At 33.7% G+C, this 22510-nt stretch overlaps 1 protein-coding gene across 1 annotated transcript in view; it reads right to left on the bottom strand.

The window, feature by feature from the left end:
• The window catches only part of GNAI1 (G protein subunit alpha i1), an 84229-nt gene that overhangs the window by 9069 nt on the left and 52650 nt on the right, over positions 1 to 22510 (bottom strand). The window contains exons 2-5 of the mRNA XM_012466549.3: positions 21723 to 21765; positions 21482 to 21623; positions 10969 to 11126; positions 7351 to 7479 (exon numbers count right to left, since the gene is read on the bottom strand). Of these exons, the coding sequence (XP_012321972.1) occupies positions 7351 to 7479; positions 10969 to 11126; positions 21482 to 21623; positions 21723 to 21765 (472 nt within the window). The remainder of the gene's footprint in view (positions 1 to 7350; positions 7480 to 10968; positions 11127 to 21481; positions 21624 to 21722; positions 21766 to 22510) is intronic.

Genomic DNA, 22510 nt, shown 5'->3' with positions numbered 1-22510 from the left:
TATTTAATTCCCAGGCAAAAAGAATTTTCCCTACAGAGCAGTACTGGCCTATAAACCAAATCTGAGTACATCAACTAGTATTGTTACTTTTATCATCATTTAAGCGGGCTTCATTCTTTTGGCTTAGCTGGTAAATTGTTCATTAAATTCAGGTAAGCAATATAACAAAATGTTTCTACCACAAAATAAATCAAAGAGTTAAGATGTAAAAAGCATAGCTGGTAATAAAGATCTAACAAGAATGAAATAAATGATAGTAAATTAAAATGATTTAAATTGGGTTACCATTTGCTAAAATGCCCAGGAACACAATTTGAAAATAACTTGACTGAAAAGATAGCATATCTTAGATAACTCCTCTGGTTAGATGTTACATATACCCTGTCCATCCAATAACGGATATAAATAACAACCCAAATGACGCTAGCTCACATTTTCTCTCTGTGATGGTATAGTTCTGTGTGTTAACTTGGCTACGCCATCATACATTTATCTAGGTTTTATTTATTCAAACACTTCAGATGTTGCTGTGAAGGTATTTTATAGAAATGGTTAACATCTATAATCAGTTAACTTTAAATAATGGAGACTGTCCTCAATAATTTAACAGGTCTCAATCACTCTACAGGCCAAAACTGGCAAAAACTGAGGTTTCCCAGAAGAAAATGTAATTCTTCTTCAACAACGTCATGACAACTCATGTCCACATTTGCTGACCTACCCTACAAACTTCAGACCTGCTAGCCTTCATAATCTCATAAACCAATTCCTTTAAATAAACATAACCTAATGGATCTGTTTTTCTGGCGAATACTGACTGATACAACTTTTAGCACTGAGAGTGAGGTGCTACTCTAACAAATACCTAAAAACATGGAAGTGACTTTAGAATTGGGTAATATGTAGGAGGTGGAAGAAAATTTAAGCATTTGACAGACAGGAAAACTAGATTGTCTTGAAAAGACTGCTGGTAGAAATTGGGAGAAAGACGTAAGAGCTCAGATGGAAATACAACTGGAAAGAAGCTTCTGTTGTCTTCCAGAATACACGTATCATTGTGGACAGAATGTCGGTAGATATATGAATGTTAAAGGAGCTTTTAATGAGGCCTCAGAAGGAAATGAAAACATGTTATTATATACTACAGGAAAGATAGTCCTTGTTATAAAGCGGCAAACAGCTGGCTGAACTGGTGGAAGGTGCAACTTCTAAGTAATGAACTTCAACATTCAGCTGAGGAAATTTGCAAGCAAAGTGTAGAAGGCTACAGTTTCCTCTTTGCTGCTTATAGTGAAATGAGAGTGGAAGAGATAAACTAAAAAATGAACTATAAGCTAAATGGAACCAGACACACACAGGGAAGGAGGACATGGGATGATAGGTAGAGAATGGTCATGGAAAGAACTCAAAGTCTAAGCTAGTGGTTAGCAAACTTTGGTGTGATTCAGAATATTAGGAGTCAGATGTTACTAGTCTGGGTGCCATCATTTTGAGAATCAATTAATTCCCAAGCCAATTAATTAATCCAGAAGCAACAATGACTGAGAACTGATATTACAAATGATCAAACTACTTAAGTTTGTTGGAATTCAGAGAGAGCTAAATGAAGGTAACAACCAGAGGAAACACTAAGTTTTATCACTACTTTCGTTTTCCATATAATGGTAGATAAAAATGTACAAGCATTATTCATTCCTCTACACCTATATTAGAAATATCTTATTTTATATACTGTTAAGTCCTGAACTTCCATTAAAAAAGAGCAAAAATATAGTATGTTCTCTTTCCTATGAAACAATGAGAGTTTAAATCAACATCACATAGGAAATGAATTTGAGTTTTCTTAGGGATTGTGAAGGGTGGAGTGGAAGGAGATGTTGGACCTGCTGAGATGTGCTGATTTATGCCTCAGACTAGCATCTAACACACCTTCACCAAAACCAACCAGTACAAAGCTAGCTAACCATATATGGATATCAAACTCATAAACTGGATGCTGTCTTCCAAAATCCATAACACATTTATAGTACTATAGAAATGAAATAGAAATTTATCTCATATTATAATTTTAGGGTAGAAAGCATGCTTTAACTCTATATCTGGCAAAAAAATTAAAATAAAATGAAATTGCTGATTCTTTAATTAAAGCAAAATAATCCACACAGACACTGGCCATAAATACCTAAACAGTCGGGATAATAAGAATTCTTAAATTATGATGCTGTATTGCCTCATTTTGAATTTGTTAATACTAATAATTTTTTTAATGTGAAACTGAAATTTTACTTAGCAGTTAAAATTAAACAAATGATTACGATATGAAGAGAACCAAAAACCACAAGATGACCATACTCAAGCGTTCCCAGTAGAATTATTCTAAATGCATTTCTGCTCTCACTCATCTGAGGCTCATTTAACCTATAAAAAGCAAAGTTGAAACCATATGGTAGCAATGATAGTAATTTAACAGAATTTAAAATCCAAAATTAAGACAAAGTTTATCTGAGGTTCCTGACAAACCTGTGTTTATCTTTAAGCCAGCAAATAAAAACAGCAACTAAATTACATCAACCTCAACCAAGAAGCTTAAATGGAGTACGATAAATGAACCTCCTGGAAGGATAATGCTGAGTGTCAACTTTACTGAATCCCAGTATTTGCTGAATGTTGAAATGACAAGTTTGAAAAATCTAGGCTGGAAGTGGAAAGTATGGTTCTGAAATAAATGTTTAAGAGTGCACCTGACCAAGATGAAAAGTGAATTTTATATAGTCAGACTGCCTTAAGTACCAAATAACGGATTTTAACATTTGCCACTGCCGCTTATTACCATTTATAGAGTTCTCACTTATACAACATTTTTCATAGGCAATAATTCATTTTATTTTTAAGCCTCTAACACAGAGCAAAACTGTAATAGCCTGTTAAGAAGCTTAACCAGGTTTACCCAAATACTTATTATAGGGGAACCTAGATCTAGAATCTTTACTTGCTAACTCCAGCTCCACACATTTTCTCCTGAGATAATATTGCTTAGAAATACAGTAGTTCCCACTTATTCCTGATTTCACTCTCTGCAGTTTCAGTCACCTGTGGTCAACCAAGGTCCAAAAATATTACAGTATTTTGAGACAGCGAGACCACATTCACATAACTTTTAATTATAGCATGTTGCTATGATTGTTCTATTTTAGTATTAGTTGTCAGTCCCTTACTGTGCAGAATTTATAAACTTTATCATAGGTATGCATGCCTATGAAGAAACATGGTGTATACAGGGTTCAGTAACTCAGCAGTTGCAAGCATTCAAGGGGGTTCTTGGAACGTATCCTCAAATAAGGGGAGACTACTTAAGCCATTACCTGAACATAATTTAAGTTTGCCTTAGAACATAATATTTAAAACAAAGTGAGCAAAACCAAAATCAGAATCTAAGGTATACTAACTTAAAAAAAAAGTTGTAAGGCCCAACCTAAAAGCGAACTTCCTTGTCAATAAAATGACTTCTTACAGTTTTAAGATAAAATGACAATATTCGCCAGTTCAGACATATCTGATTACTTGAAATCAGAGTACTGAGTTTGTTTATTTGATATTACAGAAATAGTAATGAACAGACTAAAAGAAAGTAAATGCTTTCAGTAAGAGTTAACGACAGCAGCATAAAATGTCCACCGAGGGCTTTTCTTAGAAAAAGTGAAAAGGGGTGGGGGAAGCATATGCAAAACCACAGCATGCACTAAAGCACAAAGCTAATGTTGCCACATAAGTTAATTATGACCTAGATCTTTGTTTAAGAAAGCAGGTTAATGTTTGTTTTTTCAGGAGAAGTAGCCATAAAAAACTGAAATAAAACTTTAGTTCTCTGGTAAATTCAATTACATGAACTACTGATATATCAGTGGCAAGTGATAGTAACAAATGTATTAAATTTAAAATACTTATGGAAGCAATCAGAAGTATCATTGCATATAATTTAACAGTGCTCACTAACTATAACAGTGAGCTTTTTTTTTGAGGTGAACTGATAATTTTTCTTTCACAAGAAACCTTTTTTCCAAAATGATTTTAGAAATTCTGCTTTATTATCATGACCATTTCAGAGCAATAGAGTTAACTGAAGCAAAGCCTAATCCATAATTCATAGTAAAGATTTATTCAGAACGATTATGTTGAACCATGTAATTTTTAATGAAAAAAAAGACAAAATAATTTCAATAAAGATATGGGACACTCCGTTTGCAAACCAAATGTAGATAAATTACTTTTTGGCAAACAGAATGACATAACAGTTTATTGTTATTTTTGCTTTTGTAATCTTTTTTTAAAAAAATTCTTCTTGGTATTGTGGGGATGGAGTTGGGTTAAGGAGATATATACACAGTTTTGTAAAGAGTGAATTTCTACAAAGAAACCAAAAACCTCCACTAAACATAATCTTAAAAAAATCACAAACTGATAAATGATTTATCTAATCCTTCATTGTATTTAAAAGCTGAAATTTAGAAAAACATAAAATATTAAAATTTTCCTTGAAAAACAGATCATAAACACCTTCTCTAATCCAATTTTCTGTGGTGACAACTGGAATGTGCTCAATTTGGGTCAATGTATCTATAAAGCTCGGCAGCTGTGAGATGGGATCTAACTGATGCCCATGACTGCAGTGGCAATCTTCCTTAAAATCAATCTTAACCTTGTTGGGTTAAAAACAAACAGAAAAATCCCTACCCGTTAAACTTAAAAGAACAACAACAACATCTGTAAGTCTACCACTCATTTAATTCTAGCATTTTTATTATTTGCACCAGGACTATTTACTAGTGAATTCATAAAAATTAGGCACTGACTTCAGATGGTCCTCCCAACACTGATCAAGGGCTTTGTGTTTGGAAATGTCTGGTGTTCCTTCAACTGAACACTCAACTGGCACTTAGGACATGTGACATTTTAAATAAATGTGAATTATAAAAAACTAGCAGATTTAAAAAAAAGAACCTCTGCCAACCTCTTTATTTAGATTCAATGTACTGAAACAAATAATACTAAGAAGCAAAAAAGAAACATCTGCATTTTTTAATTGGAATTTTTTACATCAAGTAACACTACAGTGGTCTTAGATTTCTATGAAAATACAGTTTTGTTTCAGTAGACCATCCTGTGATGTTATTAATGTATGTATCTTTATACAGGCTACATAATTTCTTTTTCCATGATTTAATTATTACTTTAAGAAATGATGAATAACAGTATAGACTTAATTTAGGCAATTTTGTTTTAGTGAACAATGAAATGCGTAAGTGGAGCATTTTAGAAGAAGAAAGTTATAGTAATCACTAGCAGATGACCTGGAAGGGAAACAGATTAAAGTAACTGACCATGAAGGCTGTAGAGATAAAACAAGAATCTGCAAACGAAAACATTATATTCGGTCGCGTTTAAGTCCAACAACTTTCCTCATACCTTGGAAACTGTAATTTAATGGAAAAAAAGAAAAGCGGTTTTGTAAATTCGAATGTGATGTTTTACTAAACCTTCCTGAACCTGGTTCATCATAAAATGAGGGAACTAGAACATGCACTCCAAGAGCCCTTGCATTTATAAAGGCTACAATTCAGTGTTTTTCTGCACAGATCTCACTAAGCTGATACTCAGTACACCTTAAATTAAATGAATATTTCTCATCATGAAATAATGCATAAACTAGCTCCTTCATAGGGAAGATACGTTCCATGAAAGAAAACTTTTCATGAAAAAAATTTTAAAGGTGCTCTTCTTTCTTAACATTTCTATAAATAAGCATTTATGCTATCTGTAAAACTTGCTCTCTTTTTACGTAATAGATGGCAACACTTAATGAAAACACAGTATATCAGAGCAGAATTTTCTGTTTAGAAACAAAAGCCAAAAACTACTTTATCTGAGTCACTGTAAAAACTACAGGCGAAAAGGAATTCGCCTGGCTAGTTTTTCTTAAAAATATTTTTAAATATTCCTCTCAGGAATGCTTTTTTTGACTTCTTTAACCCAAAAATTCTTTGGTCCAATCATCTGAAAAAAGTTTTTTTCTAACTGTAATTACCAACTGTAAAAATGCTGTAAACTTTTATTATACCTTTTATTTATTTATTTTTTTATTGCACTTTAGGTTCTGAGGTACATGTGCAGATCATGCAGGATTATTGCATAGGTACACACATGGCAATGTGGTTTGCTGCCTCCATCACCCCATCACCTACATCTGGCGCTTTTCCATGTTATCCTTCCCCGACCTCCCCACCCACCTCCCACCATGCTATCCCTCCCTTGGCCCCACCAACAGACCCCAGTGTGTGATGCTCCCCTCCCTGTGTCCCTGTGTTCTCATTGTTCAACAACTGCCTATGAATGAGAACATGTGGTGTTTGATTTTCTGTTCTTGTGTCAGCCTGCTGAGAATGATGGTTTCCAGATTCATCCATGTCCCTATAAAGGGCATGACCTCATCATTTTTTATGGCTGCATAGTATTCCACGATGTATATATGCCACATTTTCCTAGTCCAGTCTATTGTCAATGGGCATTTGGGTTGGTTCCAAGTCTTTGCTATTGTAAACAGTGCTGCAATGAACATATGTGTGCATGTGCCTTTATAATAAAATGATTTATAATCCTTTGGGTATATGGGATTGCTGGGTCAAATGGAATTTCTATTTCTAGGTCCTTAAGGAAGCGCCACACTGTCTTCCACAATGGCTGAACTAGTTTACGTTCCCACCAACAGTGGAAAGTGTTCTTATTTCTCCACATCCTCTCCAGCATCTGTTGTCTCCAGATTTTTTTAATGATCATCATTCTAACTGGCATGAGATGGTATCTCAATGTGGTTTTGATTTGCATTTCTTTAATAATCAGTGATGATGAGCATTTTTTCATATGTTTGTTGGCCTCATAAATGTCTTCTTTTGAAAAGTGTCTGTTCATATCCTTCTCCCACTTTTGGATGGGTTTGTTTCTTTTTTCTTGTAAATCTGTTTTAGTTCTTTGTAGATTCTGGATATTAGCCCTTTGTCAGATGGGTAGATTGCAAAATTTTTTTCCCTTTCTGTTGGTTGCCAGTTCACTCTAATGATTGTTTCTTTTGCTGTATAGAAGCTCTGGAGTTTAATTAGCTCTCATTTGTCTATTTTGGCTTTTGTTGCCAATGTTTTTGGTGTTTTAGTCATGAAGTCCTTGCCTATGCCTATGTCCTGAATGGTTTTGGCTAGTTCTTCTTCTAGGGTTTTTATGGTGTTTTTTAAATACCTTTTATTTCTAAAGCAATATGTTTTATATCTAAATTTAGAAATCATATGTTTCAAAGCTACTCACTTAAAATGAAGATCTTTGAAAGTAAAATGGGTTTCAACAATTCCTGTAGTCTTCACTCTAGTTCTAAGAACATCTTGTTGAGTCGGGATATAATTTGGTTGAGCTATTCTGTCCAAGTCATTCAAATAGCTGAAAACATTAAACAGAACATGTTAATAGTAAATACAGCCAATAAAGATCATCCAAAACAAAAATTAAAACACATTTCAATACATGCAATAATTTCAAATCAATAAAAGGTTTAAAATTTCTGAGTAAAGATATAAACCAGTTTAAGCTTGTATCTTATATAACTCCAAAGGAAATAAAACTGTTTACACCTCTGCAACCACAAAGCTCTTTTAGTATTTTTTAAATGTGTACTTTATTTCTTAGAGACAGTTATTAGTAATTCAAAGAAAAGAGACTAGCTTAAAAAAAAAACAACAAAAAATGAATACACACTGTAAGTTTGTTTCTTAGATTCTTTATCACACTTTTTGGATATAGCACTGTGTTTAAGATCCAGACGTCACTCTTTTTTTATTGAAGAGTTTTAAAATCTTAATTTTGGAGCAAGTAGTGATGAAAACTACCCAAAGGCTGAATAAGAGTTTCTTTTCAACCAGTCTTAAGTTACATACAGGAAAACAGCACATACTCCTTTACTGCTCTGAAAATCAATACACATTTTAGTCACTCATGTAATACTCTCTGCCACTGGTGCTATATATGTTGTGATATAAGAATGTAGTGGTATCATACCATTCAATGTAAGAGAATAAGTTAATTTTTTGTCAAATTGTATGGTACAGTCAGTAATTCACAGAAAGTGCAGTATGGAGAGATTAATATGGACCTAGGTGATTAAAGAAGGATTCATGGATAGCAAGGGGTGTAAACAGAAACATAAATAACGGGATGGGCAAAAAGGAATGACACTGCCCCAGGAGAAGCCGTAAATCTGTATGGAGATGGGAACAGGTGCATGTTCTTTCTTGGACAGTAAGGCCACTCGTAAGCTATATAGAACCTTAAATAAGGAGTTTGGAATGAGTCCTAAGGTCAGCTGAATATAGAGAGTATCACCACAGCGTTTTTATTATGAGAGCTGTAATGTGACTGATAACGTAGAAATAAAAAAATTTTTTAGACAGTTAAGGGTATGTATGTGCTCATTATACTAGAATACATAGAGGGATGACAGCTTGAGTTACCTGTATTGTATTTACTGAATTTAAGAGAATCTTATTATCATATTGTTGATAATCCTCCAGTACTTTCTCTGTGCTTTTAATTCCAAATGTTTACTGTAAGAAAATCCAATTTAACAAATGAAACAAGCTATGGCAAGATTTTACTGCCTCTTTAAAATGATGAGCTACTCTTAATTAAAATGTACTCTGACTACTCACAGATTTCTTTGCTCAAAACTGCTATAGTTCAAAAAATCTCTAAAAATAGTATTTCAGTAAGACAAAGAAGAAAAGCAGGCACTGTGAGAAACTCTGACTGTTTTAAATGATTACAAATATAAAGTGTGAACTGGTGGCTACTCAGTCCTAATGGGCAATCTGACTACATCTTACCATCCCTAGTCAAGAACTCATAAATCAAGATGCCCTCTAATCACTATGGAGAAAAATGTTTCTATGACTTTCTTCATTCCTAAAAAAAAGCCACATTAGTGCCATCTTAAGGTCACACACTAGAAATAAAATAATGAAAAACCAAAGCAACGTATTTTTCATTTTGTAATTTTGATTTTTTTTTCTTTGAGACATGGTCTTGCTCTGTCAACCAGACTAGAATGCAGTGGCAGAGTCATGGCTCACTACAGCCTTAACCTTTTGGGGTTGGGCGATACTCCTGCCTCAGCCTCTCAAGTAGCTAGGACTACAGGCATGGACCAACATGCCTGGTTATTTATTTATTTTTTTTTACTTTTTGTAGAGACAAGGTCTCAGTATGTTGCCCAGGCTGGTCTGGAATTCCTGAGCTCAACTGATCCTCTCACCTCAGCCTCCCAAAATGCTGGGATTAAAGGGCATGAGCCATCAGGCCTGGCCTACGTTTTTGTTAACTCATGTTCAAGTAGTGTGCACAGGAGAGAAGGTCTTGGACAAGAGACTGAGAGGGTCTGGAAGTTTCCCCACATGGTGAGAAAGAGAACTTCGATCTGTTATTCCCAAGTAGCACCCCTTAATTATTGAAAGAGCTCCTTTTGGTGAGCTCAACTCAAAGCAATCTTCTCATAATAGTGATTCCCGCTTAAATCTTTGCAGATGCTGGTGGTGTCAAAGCAAATATGGTTTAAGAGTTGTGTTCTTCCTCTAAGTATTTTTTCTAATTTGTCTTCTAGCTTCTGTGATGTCTGGTTTATTAATTCATTCATTATTAAACAAGATCATATTGAGTGATGACTGTGTCAGGCTATGGGAATACAATATTAGGTAAAAACACATTACCGAATTTACAACATAATGGCAGAGACAGAAAACAATCAAATATTCACAACATAAACAGAAATAAAATAATCTCAAAATAAATGTAAAGCTGAAGAAAAAGTACATTGTATTAGGAGTATCTAAAACTGGAAAGCAAGGACCAACTCGGTGTGTCAAGAAATATCTCTTTGTATAGGGTATGATACTATTTGGAATATGATACATATTCTATGTGTATATGTTATATATACATGTATAAACCGCATAATATATATGGTTAATGTGTATTAGTGTAAAATGTTAAAATGTAGATTTTTTTATACAGGTTATAAAGATTGACGTCGGTGATAAAATATTCATTATTTCTTATATAAACACACTAAATCACACAACATATGGGACCACAGGTGTGCACCACCAAGTCTGGCTAATTTTTGTATTTTTTGTAGAGATGAGGGTCTCGCTAGATTGCCCAGGCTGGTCTTGAACTTCTCAAGTGTTCTGCCCATCTTGTCTTCCCAAAGTGCTGGGATTACAAGCAATGAGCCACCTCACCCAGTCCCCCTGATTAGGTTTTATCACAACTTGCTTTGCAAACTTTCTGGGGCTACCACCTGAAAAATCAGGGCAGATTTTTCTTCCAAAAATCTGTACTTAAATATCTGGAAACAGTATCAAATACAACAGGGTACACAGCCAATTGACAATTTTCATATACAGAGCTATTTTACTTAGTGAAAAATATCTTGGAGTCACCTTGCATGCCTTCAAAAAATCACTACTCACAGTACCTGTCATTGAACAAGTAACACTTCTTAGGCACTACTAGCACAATGAAAAGAACTCAAATCAGTTATACTCTCATTAAGATAGCTCAAAGTAAATTAGAAATATAACCCAATTCAGAGTTCCAATTACTTTCTTGACCATTCTGCATGTTTCAATTAGAGTTACATAGCATGAGTCTTGAGACACTATTGAATATATAGGAAATATCATTGCTATCTATCTATCTATACACACACACACACAACACACATAGACAGATAAAGTTTTAAAATACTGTCATCTTGAATAATCTAAGTTGTTCAAGAATGTGTCAGCCAATTCTGCAATAAAATTGACTTGGAGGTATATTTGATTTGCAAGTAATTATTCATGATAGTTTAGTTCTGAAGTTATGATTACTTACTATGCTGCAGAATCATTAAGCTGGTACTCTCGGGATCTGTTGAAACAGGCTTGTACACCACTATCTTTCCACAATCTCTTTATAACTCCAGCAAGTTCTGCAGTCATAAAGCCTTCTTCAGCAGCTCCAGCTAGCACGAAGAGTTGGCGCGCATCATCCTGAACATTCAAAGGCCATTTTTTTAAGTAAAAAGGGATACATTAGAGATAAAAAGTACAAAGAAGACCATTACAGAGTTAAAAAACAACAACAACAACAACAACAAGGCAAAAGTGAATTTCCTTGGTTTTTATTAAAGTATCATTAGTTTTCATTCTCTAAGGCACCACTTAAAAATTGGCTCGACCAAAAGATAATCATATATCATAAACCTATGTTTTGTAGTGTTAGTAGTATCTGTCAGGGTACCAGGAAGCTGGAAGAATGACTAATGTTCCAGCTCATAAAGGGGACATTAACCAATTGTCCACTAGTAGTTTGCTGTGTATTGAAGATGATCATTTTAGGAAAACAGAAGAAGAACCTATCCTCCCTCCTCAAAATGTTTCTAAACTAAGAAACACAACTTTTAAAGATGAGAGATACGTGAATTAAGTGTTAGCTTTCTTACACACTTTGTAGTTGCAAAAATAAATTCAGAGAAGGAGGATATGAATGTGGAGTGGGCAAGACCAGAAGACTCGTTTCATAAAATGGTCTGAGATTTTCAGGAAATCTTCAAGTATAGACACATTAAAATGAATGGGGCAGAAGTTGGGGGCAGGTGTTTTGTTAATCCAGGCATAGAAAACAAAATAAGCACAGCTTTGGAGTAGAAATAATCATGATATACATAGAGGATAGTATGTAAAAATTTCTAAATGAAAAGATACTTTATATAAAGTTAATTAAACTTCGCTTAAAATTTGAGGCTACTCATATTTGGTTATTCTGATCCACAAGTAATCAACCACTCTAATAAATCAGTGTGTAGTCCAAGAGAAATATAATGTGTGCCACTAATACAATCTACCTTTTCTAATAGCTACATCTTTTTAAAAAGCTTTTTTTTTAAAGCTAGGTGAAATGATTTTTAACAATATACATAACCTATGTATAAAAATATCAATTCATTTCTATGTAATAAATAAACAATTATTATATTTCACATATTTCATACATATTACAAAACCACAGTAGATATATTTTAAGGACTCAATAGCCACATGTGGATAGTAGCTACCACACTGGATAATATAACTCCAGTTTCCAAGTAATAACACAGTTAATTAAAAAAACAAAACAATAAACAAACAAACAAAAAACCCAGATGTGAAGGTTCTTTCTTCACAGATTCTCCATAACTTGAGATGTGTAGCTTAAACTTAACTGGGTAGACAATTCCTAATATGTCTCAAGGGAAATTCTTCCGAACTACTGTAGCAGATGCTTATAAAGTGATGGCACACATTGTTATAAGGGGTATAGAAGAGAAGCAGCATCTGGTGACACAGGCTAGCAGAGTGTACTAGCTGACAATATAAATTCATGCTGTTGCCAATTTGTGAAACATTCTCTTTTCAGCTGGAACCCATCATGAAAAATAATTAAGTCTCTCAGCACGAGAACATATTATTCAAGCATATGCTTCCCTTTTTAGCAAATCACAAGAGTAATACATGCAAGCAAGCAACACGTGCATGATATCCTTAATAAACCTCACATAACATGGTTTCAAGTCATTCTTAGCACCATTAGCATAATTCCAGTAAACAATTATTCAATTACCCAAATTATTACCTATACATGAGAAATTTCTGAATCTGTCCATTTTTATTTATTAAATTACATCAAACATAACCTATTTTAGAAAAGTACTTTTCGCTTAAGTAGGTTTTTAAATGAGCTTTCATTATGATGTCTTAATTCAATTTCAATAAAGTTTTTTGACAAAAAAAAAAGACTAATGCCCTCCAGTATGGGGCATAAGATCACATTCTTTTCAAACTTTCCAGGAATAGGTCTGAAGAAAAGACATAAGAAACTTTGGAAGCTTTAATTATAAACTGGATTCTCTCTGTGGCATTTAAAAAAATGTTTCTTTTTCACAATTCCACATATAAGTGAGATGATGCAATATTTTTCTTTCTGTGTCTGGCTCATTTCACTAAGCATAATGGCCTCCAGGTCTCCCCCACCCCCACCCCCCAAAAAAACAAACAAAAAACAAAACCCACAGAAACAAAAATAGGTCAAGGTCAAATATACAAAGAGAACAAACCAGTAGTTATGGTTATGGGGTGGGGGAAGAGAGGAAGGAGGAGAAAGAGAAAATAAGGAGATATATTCAAAGGATACAAAGTAGCAGATATGCAGGATGACAAAGTCTAGAGAGTAGAGACTGAAGCACAATAATGAGGACTATAGCTAATTAAAATGTACTGTATTAGAGATTTTCGTTAAATAGGTTTTAACTGCTCTTGTTGTCAAATAAAAGTAATTATGTGATATGATGGATATGTTGATTTGCTCCACTGTAGTAACCATTTTACTATCTATTTGTATCTTATAACATCAAGTTGCAAAGCTCAAATAATTTTTTTAAGCCTCTTTTCTTAAAAAAAAAACTTACTGAGATTATTCACTTCCACATCATTACCAGGACATTCAGGTGTGTCTGTAGATGAACTTTTAGGCAATAAATCTGAGCAGGAAAACACGGCTGAAATTATTCTACCTAATCTTCTGCATAAAATGAACCCAAGGCACAGAGAGGTTAAGCAACTTATTTGAAGTTCCATGGCTAGTCACCCAATCATACAGGCGAGTCATTGGTTCATAAATGGTCATTATCTAAAACAGGGTAAATTTTAAAAACACAGAATGATGACAATGATTTTATCTTGCAATGGAATGAGATCTTTGCAAAATTTATGAGAAAGAAAATTACTTAACATTTAAAAACATAAATGTAAGTGTACCAAAATAGTGTGATACAGGGTAGAAAAAGAATAGAGATTACTCAAGATTGGAGTTTGGTCAGGAGAATTACAGGTTAATAAAGCAGTTTAAGGGAAGCCTTTGTGGTGTTGAAAAGAAAGAAACATTATTTGCCAGGCAATTATTTGACAGAAAAACTCTTTGGATGTAGCAAAGCTAAAATATTTTCAAATTACTAAGAGCTAAATAAAAATAAGATGATCTAGAGAATGTAAATTTCAGTTCATATAACTGTGTGCTCTGAGAACTCAGAAAAGAGCTATGAAACACTATTTTGTCAAGAGACAAATAGTAAGTCCTCATTCCAAGCAGTGGTCAGGGAATATCTGGCATGCTGTACTTATTTAGTGACTACATGTTTTATTTAAAGCTGTCACCCACTTTATGAAAATTCAGAAGAGTCCACCTAGGATGGGAGGAGAAGACTTTGAGGGAGCATGATGGCTGGCATCTGACATAATCAAATGGTAAGAAAGAACAGAGTTCACGTTTAGGCACAGGGCAGAAAAAGGAGCATTCTTAGAGCAAAAGACATCAGATTTCATCTCAATAAGCGGAATTTTTTTTTTAGAATCAAAGCCACCTAAAAAAAAGAGGGAAGGGGAATGAAAGACTGAGGTTTTTAAAGCAAAGGTCAGGTAACTAATGTAATACAGCAGACGGAATTTATGTGTGAGGTTAAGAGTTTAAATTTAAAAACATCAGCAAGCCTTTCTAAAATAGGAGCTAAATAATATGGTAAAGAGTGTTAAAAATAGTGATACCTTTGAAATTTTGGTAATAGTGATAATATATATTTATGTCATAATTAACATATGTATGGAAATTCTGTTTCAGTGGGTTAGTTTATTTCATTAATAACATTAGCCAATGTTACTACCGCATATAATGTGAACTTATATGTTTTATGTACTATATTTCTGTAACATGCATTATATAACTCCTGTACATTTAAGTTAGCTACATTGGTCCTACCAAAGTTAGCGTACCCTTGAGGAAATCATAAAAACTTTAGTGGATTCATCACTCCATGGCACATGGCACCCATCTCAATTGTTATAGAGCTGCTTTAAGGAATACATAAATGTAAAATACATTTTTTTTCTAAAAGCACAAATGTAATCAAAGTAAGAATGACTTAAGGCAATGAAATAGGAAGTCATTTTTCTTTTTTCCCCATAAGAATTATTAAAAGGGGGAAAAAGCCTAAAATAAAAAGTTAATTTTAACTAAAATGCAGAGATTTAAATTTTTGACTAATTGCAGTGAACTTAGTATGAAGTATGAGTTTCATTAAGTCAAGAAGGGAAATTATCGATAAACATATACATACTTATCTTATACATGTATAGACTTTTTTTTTAATTGGTAAAATGGAGAAATACTGCATTTAAGTGTTCTTTGTATTGACAGAACTTGTCAAAAGCGATAAGGAATGTGAGATAAGTGAAATGAGAGTAGATATATACTGTGCTAGAAGCACACATTTATTTCAAATGGTAGCTAATATGATTTGCCACATATTTATCAGTATTTCTCAGAATCAAAACAAAACCAGAAGTTTCTTCATCTTAGTTTTCAAACATAAACCAGACTACTACTATAAATGATTCAAACATTCATGTGGAAAAAGCAAGTAAAAGTAACTAGGAGCATTTTGAAAAAGTCTGGGAGCACAGGGATGATATTACCAGGTATTAAAAGCCTACAATATGTAGAACAGTTTACTATGAAGGCAGATCTATAGGGAAAAAAGATCCCAAATCTGAACTCATTACATGATAAATGTGGTAAGATAAATCAGTCAGACAAGATACAATTAATCCAGTAACACTGGTGATAATTAAATAGCCAACTGAAGAGAAATAAAATAATGTACATCCTTACTCCATAAATATAACAAAACATGCTTCGGACAGATTCAAAAACAAACACACAAATATTAAAATTCACTCCCTTGAAATTCCTCTTGCTTTAAAAAAGAGAGTCAATATTTGGTAAATCTTTTGTTGAGAGAGGATGCTCTACATTTAAACACAATGGAAGAAGTGTCAGGAAGATTTAAATTATTTTTAAATATAGTATTAACATTAATGGCAGTTAAGTAAAATGGGACTTACTAAACATTTTTATTAGTGGACAAAGGGTCAGTACGTATGTACATATAAAAAGCAAACAGATCATCAAAACACAAGATTCCAAGTGAATGAATAAAGTGCAAAAGCCATGTAGAGAAATAAAAATATAATCAATAGACATGGAAAACTGTTCAACTAAATTAAAAATGGAAAATTCAAATTAAACCAATACGCCATTTACTAACAACAAATTAGCAAAGATTTTTTAAATACAAGACTCCTAAATTTTGGCTGCCCAGAGTGCTAAGAAAAGGCATTCCAAAAATTGCTGCAAGGAAGGTTAACTGATACAACCTTTCTAAAACACAATCTAGCAATTCTGGCAGACAGACATGGACAAACTAACCAATGAAAGTAAATAACAAAGTTGTTGGAACAGAAAAGTGGCCATTATGCAGGAGCATATAATGAGGCTTAGGGGGAGAAAGTTATTTAAGTCAATTTAAGATAAGGTTTCCTACCTCTCATAGCCTTAAGTATTCTAAATAAGTGCTTCTCAAACTGTGATGAACAACCAGTGTCATGCTTTATTTCATTTTCATTTGTTTCCAATCTATTTCATAATACTAGTAGAAAAATAAAATTAAATGACATACAAAATATAAATTTGTATTTTTAAAACTACCCAAGTTAACATATAAATTAGTCTGTCAATTGCTATAAACTCAATGCTTACATTGTATATCCATTTTGTGCACACGCTTGTGGACGGGCACAAGTCCATGGATCACATTTTGAGCAGCACTCCTCTATGTGACCAGTGCCTGAACAGGCTAATAGGGCCCTATGTAAAACATCTAAAATTTTACTTAATTAGAAACATAATCACCTAAATTATCAATATATTATCATTCACAGATAGACTATCCTCATTCTGTGAACATTCTGAAATGATATTAGGCATAAAATGTGACTGCCTTATGCCAGCCTTGAAAACAATTTTGTTTCTTCTCATTTTAAATAACTAGTGTGTAATCTGGTTTGCAAATCTGGTAACTGTCAAGTATGAAGCAAACCACAGGAAATTAGTCACCACTTCTTAAGATTTTACATCTTCTTACTCAATTCTTCCCAAATCAACCTAAATACTAAGATGTAATCCCAACCAAATCAACAAGCTGTTTTGGTTTGTTGTGTTTCAACAGGGTTGTGGGAGAATTAAATTGCCTCTCAAGTTCATCTGGGAGAGAAATCATGATGGCCTTGATATCTGGTAAAAGAACAACAGAATGAAATGGGGTGCGTTTACTCTATCAGTTGCCAATTAATCCATAGAAATTAAAATAATGTCATTTTCACAAGAATAACAGTAGTGTAATAATTATAAAAACAACAAGGCTGGGTGCAGTGGCTCACGCCTATAATCCCAGTAATTTGGGAGGTCAAGGCAGGTGGATTACCTGAGATTCCAGAATTCGAGACCAGCCTGGCCAACATGGTGAAACCCCATCTCTATTAAAAATATGAAAAATCAGCCAGGCACGGTGGTGCGTACCTGTAATCCCAGCTACTAGGGAGCCTGAGGCAGGAGAATCGCTTGAACCAGGAGGCAGAGGTTGCAGTAAGCCAAGATCATGCCACTGCACTCCAGCCTGGGCAACAAGACCAAAACTCTATCTCAAAAAACAAACAAAAAAAGCAAAAGACAACAATAGCAGCAACAGACATTTACTGAGCATGTATTACGACCAAGGCATGTGGTAAGTGCTTAATATTCATAATGTCATTATTCTTCAAAGCCCTACAACATAGATGTTACCATTATTTCCCTTGTATTACAAGGAAACAAGCTTAGGGAGGTTAAATAGCTTAGTAAGTGACAGATGTGGGGAAAAAGAATACATCAATAGAAATAAAAACTGGAGTCCATAAACATAACCAATTTAATAATAAGGGTAGCAATTTCAAGTTGCTGAGAAATAGACTGATTATTTAATATTGAATAAATGACTGTTAGGCAAAAGACAATCGTATTGTGAAATATACTTAGATCCTACCTAGCAACAAACACAAATAACATTTAAAGGTATGTTAAGAGATAAAGAGAGTGGTTTTAAAGAATAAAACTACAAACATTCTAAAAAAATAAGAGAAATTAAAAAAATTATAAGGTGAAGAATGCCATTCTAATAAGACACACAATACAGAAGTCAGAATCGACCGTAAAAAATCTTAACAGTTCTATAATGAATACTATTTCAAAAATTAAAAGAAATATGCTAGGCAAAGTGTTTGCAAGAGGCAAAGAAGGGTTAATATTCTTAATACTTAAAGAGAATCAATGTGAAAATTGAACAGAAATGAGTAAAAACTAAGAGTTCACAGAAGAAATACAAATGAACAAAATGTTTTAAAATAATTCTCAAATTCATTAAAAATCAGAAAGAAAGGGCCGGGCGCGGTGGCTCACGCCTACAATCCCAGCACTTTGGGAGGCTGAGGCAGGTGGATCACGAGGTCAAGAGATCGAGACCATCCTGGTCAACAAGGTGAAACCCTGTCTCTACTAAAAAATACAAAAATTAGCTGGGCATGGTGGCACACGCCTGTAGTCTCAGCTACTCGGGAGGCTGAGGCAGGAGAATTGCTTGAACCCAGGAGACGGAGGTTGCGGTGAGCCGAGATCGCGCCATTGCACTCCAGCCTGGGTAACAAGAGCGAAACTCCGTCTCAAAAAATAAAAAAATAAAAAAATAAAAATAAAAATCAGAAAGAAAAACTAGAAAAAGATAATTCTTCTCATTTATCAGATGTTAAAAACTGAAATGTTGATAACATCTAAGTTGGTGAGACTATGGTACAACAGACACTGCTGAATGGTTAGGAGACAGGTAATTCATGTTGCTTTTCTTTGGAAAGCAAACCTGTGGTACTTATTCAGTATCCGGTTATCCTTCAACTCAGGTTAGATTTCCAGAAACAGAAATACATTCAGACTTCTTTTGAATGTACTGTTTGTGGCTGGGCACAGTGGCTGACAACTGTAATCCCAGTACTTTGGGAGGCCAAGGCGGGATGATCACTTGAGGCCAGGAGCTCGAGACCAGCATGGCCAACACAGTAAAACCTCATCTCTACTAAAAATACAAAAATTAGCCAGGTGTGGTAGCACACGTCCATGGTTCCAGCTACTTGGGAGGCTGAGGGATGAGAATTGCTTAAACTCGGAAAGCAGAGGTTGCAGTGGGCTGAGATTGTACCACTGTACTCCAGCCTGGGCTAGAGACTGACATTCTGTCTCAAAAAATAAATAAATAAAATAATAATAACATACTGTTTCTTATTCCTAGAATGCTTTTTCTGTTTTTGCCTAGAAAACCCTTATTCATGTTTCAACACTCAGTTCCAAAGTCCCTTCTTCATGACCAGGACATGTTTAATTCATCTTTGTATTCCTCAGTACAACTGCAAAAGCCCAGTAGTTTTGAAAGCTTATGTAAAGACAGGCAACACAAAACATGGAGTAGACCAATGAGAAGCAATGGGAGGACATGAGGCATTTGTGTGAATGAGTTAATGATGATGGCTAAAGCAAACAGAAGTAATAATCTGAAGGTAGGAAGAAGACAGTTACTGAAGTATCGCTAGAAAGGGTCTAAAAAGGGTAGGTCAAACTAGCAATAGTGAAACAAACATGAGTAAAGCAGGTCCAAAGATTCCAAAGCATCAAAACGGTGGTTTAAAGGAAAAAAAAAAAAAGAGCTTGAAAGTAGTTATTTCCAGTCTTGAATCTATGCCCAAGTTATGTTTAAAAAAAGAAAGAGAAAATGAAAACATTCCTTGAAAGAAAAACTTGAAAATAAAAAGAACTCATGAAAAGTTGTTTGTATTGACCCTTCATGATTATCTAAAATGGAGGCTACAACACTTTTTTCTTTTATAAGCACATAAAAGATCCATATGCAGAATGCTGTATTTGTGAATTTGGTAAAAGATTTAAATTACCATAATCAGAATTGGTGTAAGATACAATTTTCAAGAATTCTTTTTGCTTAATTTAAGAGTGGTTCCCTACTGTATAGTCTTTTAAACAAAGATTAAAAAGGCTTAGCATGATTAGCATTTCTAAGTAGATTTCAACATTATTTTCAATAATAATTTATTACGTTCTTTAAAAATATTTCTTCTGAAATAAGATTTGATCATCTCAAGAATATATGTTGCTTAAAAATCACTCTGTAATTTATGCATTTATCATTTATTCATTCAACAAATGCTTTTTGAGTTCAAAGTCTGCTGAATGAATAAATGATCAATGTATAAATTATTTAAAATGATATTGAAATCTACTTGAAAAATTTAATTAACACTAAGCTTTTTAAAAAAGTTTAAAAAACAGAAATTAATATGGCTAAGAGAATTTTTAAAGTAACATTTTAAAAACTAGACTTATTTTTACATATTTTTCTAATATGTATTCCCTAATGTTGCTTTCATTCATTTTTCTTCCCTACTAATCATGAATTGAACCTGCATGTTTAAAAAATAAAATCTAGCAGATATTAAGAATAAAAGAAAAATCTATAGTCTCTATACACAAAATCATCATAGTATTAGTAGAGAGAGAGTATGTATACTGAACACACAGAAATACAAAGAAACTATAAAAATAGATACTAGTAAAAATAATATATCTACTAGAAATAAATAAATTAAGCAATCAAACAGAAGATAAGAGAAAAAAGGCAAAAGAAAGTGCCTTATGGATTGGATCTGGGCTGCTTCCAATCCAACTGAAACAAGTTATTAGGCCAAATGAGGAGGCATAGGCATAGTGCCTTGGTTACCACGAGCTGTATGGCAATCTCTGTATCATGTAATTTCCTGGGTGCTAGTTTCTTTCTTGGCAAAATAAAGAGTTAGAACTAGATTGTCTCCAAAAATCTCTTTTAGGTCTCAATTTTGATACATGGTTTTTAATAGCCGATATTTTCCTATTCCAAAGATAAGCAAACTTTTATTTTGTTTTCATTATTTGAGATTAAATTGCTTTTCATTCTAGGCATGAATACAAATAACTAGATCACTTGAATATTCCAAATTACAGAAACAGATTTTGAAGAGGGCCAGTGTAAGCAGTTCACTCAGTACCAAAAATTGTTATGGGAATCCAGGAGTACCCAACACAGCATGCTACGTAGAAAACACTGTGGTGATTATATTCAGTTGTCCAAATTATCTAATGGATAAGGAAAGCATAAAGGAGAGATTACACAATCCTCTATAGTTTTATTTCACTCACTTCTAATGCTCCTGATTTCACTCACTTCTATCCTTTTGATTCCTTTTATAAAATGGTCCTGATAGTTGACAAGACTATGTTACGTAGTACGGTATTAGCATACAAGTTATTCTGTTTACTCATCAGGTCTGCTTCAACAAATTTAATAACTTACCGCCCGGGCTGAGTCACCAAAGTCTATCTTCAACCTCCCCATGGCCCTAATGATAGCAATAATTGACTGGATGGTGTTACTGTAGACCACGGCTTTGTATTGTTTACACTCCTCTTCTGAATAACCAGCTTCATGGATAATTCTATTGACACAAAAGGAAAAAAAAAAAGAACATTTACTTCCTTTGGTAGACGGGTACACTTAAACATAAACAGCAAATTTAATGTTTAAGTCTACTTACTTCATCTGCTTCACAATTGTACTTTTACCAGATTCACCAGCACCTAAAAAAATAAAACATAAAAGATTTCTACTTCATCATAACCACTTAAGTATATTCAACTCTCAACATACACACACCCAGTCTGTGTGTGTCTATCTTTTAGAGCTGATTTTTTATACTAAAAATGAGATATAAGGCAGTAAATATGTAGGGTAAGTATCAAGATCTAACATACAACATGAGATATTATTATCTCATATTGTAGTTAGTAATACTGTATATACTCAGGATTTTTGCTAAAAGAGTAGATGACAGCTGCTCTGGCCACAGGTGACAAACAGGTAACCCTATAAAATGATGTTTATGTTCATTTGTCTCACCATAGTAACCACGTTGATATGTATTTTGTAATATCATGTTGTATACTTTAAATATACAAAATAAAATTTATTTTAAAACAAATAAAATGAGCTTCACTGGTCTCCAAACACATAGAAAAGTTCTGGGAAATAAGTGCTCTACCTATTATTTCATATACTTACTCAAGTCAATAAACTCAACGGAAAAAAACATGCTTCTACTGTTGTTGTATGTGTTCTCTAAAGCATTAAAAAAATTCAGTCTTCTCTAAGTTAAACCTGTATAAATTTGTTTTATTTAAGAATCTAGTCCCCACTGGAAGATGTTTTAACTGCCTAACCAATTATCTTAATTTTAACCTTTGGCTCTTGTGAAACAGGCAGCAGTGGCACCAGGAAGCCACATGAAAAACTATTTCAAAATATCAGATGTTCAAATAGCTATGT

Source organism: Aotus nancymaae, unplaced genomic scaffold (assembly GCF_030222135.1).
Source record: "Aotus nancymaae isolate 86718 unplaced genomic scaffold, 86718_ANA_hifiasm-v0.15.2.pri h1tg000002l, whole genome shotgun sequence".
Taxonomy (NCBI): Eukaryota; Metazoa; Chordata; class Mammalia; order Primates; family Aotidae; genus Aotus; species Aotus nancymaae.
The sequence above is the reverse complement of the archived record's forward strand: the minus strand, read 5'-3'. Positions and strand labels throughout refer to the sequence as shown.